General features: G+C 42.4%; 1 protein-coding gene across 3 annotated transcripts in view; it reads right to left on the bottom strand.

Moving 5' to 3' along the window:
• ZFP37 (ZFP37 zinc finger protein) overlaps positions 1–7,622 on the bottom strand; it is a 13,117-nt gene extending 5,495 nt beyond the window's left edge. Inside the window, exons 1-3 of one of the 3 annotated variants that reach the window (XM_007449757.1) lie at positions 7,491–7,622; positions 3,378–3,504; positions 2,939–3,070 (exon numbers count right to left, since the gene is read on the bottom strand). In XM_007449757.1, coding sequence (XP_007449819.1) covers positions 2,939–3,070; positions 3,378–3,504; positions 7,491–7,622 — 391 coding nt within the window. The remainder of the gene's footprint in view (positions 1–2,938; positions 3,071–3,377; positions 3,505–7,490) is intronic. The other 2 variants (XM_007449758.1, XM_007449759.1) reach the window with 2 other exon arrangements.
• Positions 7,623–7,941: the final 319 nt, after the last annotated feature.

The raw sequence follows: 7,941 nt of genomic DNA, 5'->3' as shown, positions 1-7,941 counted from the left end.
GGAATGGGATTACTTAAGAAAACAGCTAAAAGGGTTCACTGCTCTTTCTCAAAACTGAGCAACAGAGAGCATGGATGAGGAAATATGGCTATATGGAAGGGTCAGTTAGGCATCTGATGGTCTGGTATCCAAGGTTTAGAGCCCTGTTTTTCATCTTTTTTCCTACCACAACCCGAGTGGTATGGCAGACTGTATTATTGTTCCCTGTGGATTATACCTCCCAGCCCCACTGCATGGCCATTTGAATCCTCCCTGTGAAAGGAGTATACATTCCTACCCAGCTGAACTCAGGAGTGGTCAGGTGATCTGCTCTGACTAATGAACCAATAAAATGTAAGCAGAAAGAGCTATCTACCACATCCAATCAGTGATTTTAAGTCATCATATGGTTCCACTCCCTCTTCATTGCCTCTGTAATGAGACCAGAATTTGCCAAATAGGGACTGCTCTTTCAGTGTAGGTCACAAGATAATGTGGAAAAGAGCTGCAGCTTGAGCAAGAAACAAATCTTTCTTTTTGTAGGCCACTAAGATTTTGGGGTCTTTCTTTAATGGGATGTAATTTAGCCTAAGCTGACTGATACAAATGGTATAAGCAAATCCCCATAAGTCACACTGGCTCCCGACTACAGTGAATCTCCTATGAGAACCTCTCATGTGGACAGGTTCACAGAAGGAAGAGATATTAGAATCTCCAAGGTTGGAGAATCTTTGTAGTTTGAACTCTTTTTCTTCCAGGAGATTTTGATATTTTTCTACTGCTACTTCCTAGGATCTATAAGACGAATTTAAGAATAAATTATTTGAAGAATTCCAAATCCATGCACCTATGGTCAATTAATGTATGACAAAGGAAGCAAGAATATACAATGGAGAAAAGACAGTTCTCTTCAATAAGTGGTGCTGGGAAAACTAGACAGCTACATGTAAAAGAATGAAATTTGAACATTCTCTAACACCATACACAAAAATAAACTCAAAATGGATTAAAGACCTAAATGTAAGATCAGATACTATAAAACTCCTAGAGGAAAACACAGGCAGAACAATCTTTGACATAAACTGCAGCAATATCTTTTTGGACCTTCTCCTAGAGTAATGGAAATAAAAGCAAAAATAAACAAATGGGACTAAATTAAACTTAAAAGCTTTTGCACAGCACAGGAAACCATAAACAAAATGAAAAGACAATCTACAGAATGGGAGAAAATATTTGCAAACTATGCAACCAACAAGGGATTAATCTCCAAAATATAAAAACAGCTCATACAGGGCCTCCCTGGTGGCGCAGTGGTTGAGAGTCCGCCTGCCGATGCAGGGGATACGGGTTCGTGCCCCGGTCCGGGAGGATCCCACATGCCGCGGAGCGGCTGGGCCCGTGAGCCATGGGCGCTGAGCTTGCGCGTCCGGCAACGGGAAAGGCCACGACAGTGAGAGGCCCACATATCGCAAAAAAAAAAAAAAAAAAAAGCTCATACAGCTCAATATCAAAAAAAAAAAAAGCAAAAAACAACCCAATCAAAAAATGGGCAGAAGATCTAAACAGACATTTCTCCAAAGAATACATACAGATGGCCAACAGGCACATGAAAAGATGCTCAACACCGCTAATTATTAGAGAAATGCAAATCAAAACCACAATGAGAGGGGCTTCCCTGGTGGCGCAGTGGTTGAGAGTCTGCCTGTCAATGCAGGGGACACGGGTTCATGCCCCAGTCCGGGAAGATCCCACATGCCGCAGAGCGGCTGGGCCCGTGAACCATGGCCGCTGAGCCTGTACGTCTGGAGCCTGTGCTCCGCAACGGGAGAGGCCACAACACTGAGAGGCCCGCGTACCGCAAAAACAAAAACAAAAACAAAACCACAATGATGTATCACCTCACACTAGTCAGAATGGCCATCAAAAAGTCTACAAATAATAAATGCTGGAGAGGATGTGGAGAAAAAGGAACCCTCTAATAATGTTAGTGGGAATGTAAATTGGTACAGCCACTATGGAAGACAGTATGGAGGTTTCTTAAAAAATAAGAATAGAGCTACCACATGATCCTGCAATCCCACTCCTGGGCATATATCTAGAAAAATCCATAATTCGAAAAGATACATGCACCCCAATTTTCACTGTAGCACTATTTACAATAGCCAAGACATGGAAGCAACCTAAATGTCCATCAACAGATAAATGGATAAAGAAGATGTGGTATATTTATACAATGGAATATTACTCAGCCATAAAAAAGAATGAAATAATGCCATTTGCAGCAACATGGACCTAGAGATTATCATACTAAGTGAAGTAAACCAGACAAAGACAAATATCATATGATATTGCTTATATGTGGAATCTAAAAAAAAAATGATACAAATGAACTGTACAAAACAGAAGCAGACCTACAGACATAGAAAACAAACTTACGGTTACCAAAGGGGAAAGATGGGAGGAAGGGATAATTTAGGAATTTGGGATTAACATATACACACTACTGTATATAAAACAAAACCAACAAGGACCAACTGTATAGCACAGGGAAATATACTCAGTATTTTGCAATAGCCTGTAAGGGAAAAGAATCTTAAAAAATATATGTATGTATAACTGAATCACTTGGCTGTACGCCTCAAACTAACACAATATTGTAAATCAACTATACTTCAATAAAAAGAAAAATATAGGGCTTCCCTGGTGGCGCAGTGGTTGAGAGTCCGCCTGCCGATGCAGGGGACACAGGTTCGTGTCCCGGTCCGGGAAGATCCCACATGCTGCGGAGCGGCTAGGCCCGTGAGCCATGGACGCTGAGCCTGTGTGTCCGGAGCCTGTTGCTCCGCAACGGGAGAGGCCACAATAGTGAGAGGCCCGCGTACCGCAAAAATAAATAAATAAATAAAAATGTGAAACAAAAAAGAATTCCAAAGTTACCACCAAGAAACTAGGAACTTACTTTCATTGGCTCCTATTCCCTTGGGTCTTGCTATTTCACTCAGATCACCTTGTCTGGGTCTTTTCCCCTTCCCCAGCCATGGCTCTTCTTTTCCCAACTTGGATATCATGTCTGGTTTGAGAGCTTGATACCCTATTCATGAGAAAAGATAGAAATTGAGTGTTAGAACAACAAACATTCCAGAAATCAAGCCCTACCATTTAAGCTTCAGAGCTTTTAAAGGATAAAAGAACACATGGCTTCTGAAATTTCACAGTGCAGATGTCCATGTACCCCATCTAAGTATATCCTCCATTTTCAAGGCAGGAGCACAAGTATTCTGGCTAGTACCCAAAGCGGATTAAAACCCTTTGATTCATAAAAATTAAGGATAAACTTATCCAAGGACTTCAGAGAGAAGGCATCACAGTAGGCACACTTTGAATTACTTTGTCCTTACCCATTGAGGCTAGGTTGCTGTAATTCTCCAGCATCACATCCTTGTACAGGCTCTTTTGAGCAGGATCTAGTTGCTCCCATTCCTTCTTGGTAAAGGCCATAGTCACATCTTTGAATGTTACCGATCCCTGTAATAGCACATTCCTAGTTCAGTCCAATGTTATCCACATCGGTGAAAGATGCAGGCAAGATAATAATGACTTTCTGTTACCTTGACCATTCACTGATGATCATAATGTTATACACGGGCTTATTTTTTTACCCAATTTTGCATTTTTGTTTTTGACAGACAAAAATCATATTAAGAAATGTCCCCATAATGGACTCAATGTTTGTGTCCCCCCAATTCGTTGTTGAAACCTTGCCCTCCAATGTAATGATATTAGGAGATAGGGCCTTTGGGAGATAATTAGGATTCAATGAGATCATGAGAGGGGAGACTTCATGAATGGGATCAGTGCCCTTATAAAATTCATGAGAGAGCTTGCTTCCTGTCTCTGCTCTTTCTGCCAAGTAAGGATCCAACAAGAAGTCTGAAACCTGGAAGAGGGCTGTCGCCAGATCCCAACCCGATGTCATACTTCTAGCCTCCAGAACTGTCAGAAACAAATTTCTGTTGTTTATAAGCCACTTAGTCTACGGTACTTTGAAAAAAAGTCCTATGATTATCAGAGAGAAATACAATTACAACAAACAAACAAACCAGAATCAGTCCTCACCTTTTCTTCTGTAACTAAAGACTATGGAGTAGTGTTTATAGAGTTCTGAGGTAGAAGAATTGAGACCCTTGGTTTTTATGACCAGTCAAAAAATCATTTATGTTTGGAAGCAAAAGTAAGGTATTTTAGGCATGTAAGGATGCAGAAAGTATATTACCTATGACTTTAGAAATAAAGAGAAGGAGGGAGGGAGAAACTGGGAATGTGGTAGGAAGAGGAGAGACAGGAGAAGAGGAATGATTTTTAAAAGAAGGAAAATTGGATCAGAATAAAGATTTCAAGATTGAGAAAGACTGAAGCATATACAAGAGAGAACTATGAATAATAAAACCAGTAAAATGTCTAGTTACATCCAAGTAACTTGATAACGTTCTTGTGCAACTGTTATAAAAGTAACCTTAAAATCAAGAGGTATGATGTAAGAAAAATAAGCAGGCATATAACTGGTTGGGGACAGGGTAGAAATTAAAGCATGTTAAACTTCTCTTATTAGGCAGCTACTGGAGAATTCTGAAACTGATAAGTATACATTCAAACATGTCTGTTTAACATTTAAAGATCACCCCTGACCGCCATAAAGCACCAATAAATTAGCTGCATGTGTCACCAATCTCTGACCGCACAAACATCCAGTCACTGATTCCTATAACTCCCGTCATTAATTGTCACTGGCCTCCCAATCACTGAGCCAGCATGGCCCTTCCTAATCACTAAGCCTATAATTCCAAAATTACTGATCCCAACAAACCTCCCAATCACTAAAAGCAACAGATCTCCCCAGTCACTTGCCCCACAAACACTCTGATTACATATTCCCACAGGTTCCTCAACTACTGATACCAGTGGAACATATCAATCTCCATCTCTGATATCACCCCAAATCCTATCAATCTCCAGTCACTGATGCCAACAGAACTCTCAAACAGTGGCTTTTACAGAAACTCTAATCACTGCCAGTAAACTTCACTACACGCTCACCCTCTTTAGCCATTCCCTTTGCCTGCTTGCTTTAACCAAAACCTACCTGTCTCCTGAGGACTCTGTTCCCTTACAGTGATCCCCGTGGAGGTTGTTTGCCCACCTCCACCCCAACCCATGTACCTCAGGGCCTGAAAATGAAGTTAATTATACTTTCAACAGTTTTTCACTCATCCTTCAAAATCCCTATCTCGTTTAGAGTATCACCAGATTTTAACCCATTAATAGCCTGGTTCGATGATTCACTAGAAGGACTCACAGCGTTCAGCATATAGCTGTACTCATAGCTATGATTTAGCACAGCAAAAGAGTTCAGTGCAAAATCAGCTAAGGAAAAAGCTGCACGAGGTGAAGTCCAGAGGAAGCCAGGAACAAGTTTCCAAGAGTCCTCGCCCAGTAGAGTCACACAGTACATCCTTAATTCTTTCAGAAATGAGTTGTGCTAACACATGTGAAATGTTGTTTACCAAATGATGCTACTAACAAGGGCTTAATTTCCAAAATATACAAACAGCTCATAGAACTCAATAAAAAAAAAAAACAATAAAAAAATAGGCAGAAGACCTAAATGGACATTTCTCCAAAGAAGACATAAAGATGGCCAATAGGCACATGAAAAAATGTTCAACATTGCTAGTTATTAGAGAAATGCAAATCAAAACTACAATGAGGTATTACCTCACACTGGTCAGAACGGCCATCATTAAAAAGTCTACAAATAATAAATTCTGGAGAGGGTGTGGAGAAAAGGGAACCCTCCTACACTATTGGTAGGAATGTAAATTGGTACAGCCACTATGGAGAACAGTATGGAGGCTCCTTAAGAAACTAAAAATAGACTTGTCATAGGATCCAGCAATCCCACTACTCTTGGGCATATATTCAGAAGAGATGAAAATTCTAATTCGAAAAGATACATGCACCCCTATGCTCACTGCAGCACTATTTACAATGGCCAAGACATGGAAACAGCCTAAATGTCTGTTGACAGATGAATGCATAAAGAAGATGTGGTGTATATATATATATATATATATATATACACACACACATACAATGGAATACCGCTCAGCCATATAAAAGAATGAAATAATGCCATTTGCAGCAACATGGATGGACCTAGAGATTATCATACTAAGTGAAGTAAGTCAGACAAACACCATATGATATCACTTATATGTGGAATCTAAAATATGACACAAATGAACTTATTTACAAAACAGAAACAGACTCACAGACATTGAAAACAAACTTAGATTACCAAAGGGGAAAGGGGGTGGGGGAGAGATAAATTAGGAGTTTGGGATTCGCAGATACAAAGTACTATATATAAAATAGATAAACAAGGTCCTACTGTATAGCACAGGGAATTATATTCAATGTCTTGTAATAAACCTTAATGGAAAAGAATATGAAAAAGAATATATGTATATATATATTTTTTTCACTTTGCTGTACACCAGAAACTAACACAACATCGTAAATCAATTATACTTCAATTTAAAAAAATGTTGTTTACCAATGCTTGGTAAACAACATTTTTAGGGGTTGGTCAAATACGCACTCTCTGCCTAGCATATACAAAAGTCCCAGATTCCCAGAAGGAAATCAGACATTCAGCATAAAGCACATTGTTTACATAGTTTAGGCACAGTGAGCCACTTTTAAAATTCCTGGGAATAGCGGGAACTCTCCTGAAATCTAAGTTCTCTGATGTTGGCCAAAGGTTAACCTTGCAATCAGACCTTTCTAAGGACAGCTGTTTCAGGTCTTTCATGTCAACTTTTCTGCGCAGTCATCCTCCCTCATTCACTGAAAACTTTAACACCAGATCCCTTTTCACCACAGCCCTGCACTATCTCTATATCGATGCAGAAGAGCCTTTCAACATCCTGGCCTATTGTAAACCATCATCATCATCTCTTCGCTTTAACTACTGCAATAAGCTACTAACTGACCTCCCTGCACCTCTGCACGCAGCCCGGGACAATCCAGTCTAACTACCAAAGGCACCGTAATCGCTGGCTCCCCTAGACATTCCCAGTTGCGACCCCCACAGACTCCCCAATCTTTGATACACCACAAAGCCCCCATTTCTGATCCCCATGGCCTCCCAAACTCTGACTTTCCAGGGACCGCCACAGACCCCTCCCCTCCAACCACTGTCACCGCATATCCCTCAAACACTGATTTCCTCAAACTGCAGCAGTCACGGACTCCACAGACACCTCCCGAGCACTACTCCATAGATCCCTGAGTGTGCTAACACCATCCCCCCACCCCTGCAAGAGGCCCTCCAGTACCGACTCCAACTCCCGAATCACCTATCTTCACAGACTACAGTAACCCTCCAGTCACTGACACCCGATTCGACCACAGCTGACCACCAGACCACCCCTCCCCATCATCGCGCTCACCGCGGCGCTGCCCCCGGGCTCCGACACAGCCATCTCCGGGGGACACCCGGCCTGTCCAGCCGTCCCTACACTCCTCCTCCGGTCCGCGGTCTCTGGCTTTGTCAGGATCCGGGGGCAGGCGGAGGCCGACATGGCGGCCCCCCAGAGCGCGGCCTCTGCCAGTTCGGCAGCTGCGATGGCGCCGCCCCTGGGTATCCGCCCGGGCGCGGCCATCTTGACCGAGTCGCCGCCGTACAGTGGGGACCTCGGCTGGCTCAGAGGTGGGTGGCCCGGCTAGCTGAGATGTTCTCACAGTGGTGAGGTGCAAGCGGGCAAAACCTGGCTCGCAGACTGCTCTCTGCAGAGTGCTTCACTGTGCCTGACAACCCACCCCCGGCGCTCAAAGGTTTCAACACTTGAGGACAGAATTTGGAGTTGCTTTCCCCAGTCAGTGCAGCCAGCTGCGGGGAAA

Source organism: Lipotes vexillifer, unplaced genomic scaffold (assembly GCF_000442215.2).
Source record: "Lipotes vexillifer unplaced genomic scaffold, Lipotes_vexillifer_v1.1 scaffold230, whole genome shotgun sequence".
NCBI classification, from domain to species: Eukaryota; Metazoa; Chordata; class Mammalia; order Artiodactyla; family Lipotidae; genus Lipotes; species Lipotes vexillifer.
Note: the sequence above shows the minus strand (reverse complement) of the source record. Positions and strands in the feature narration are given on the sequence as shown.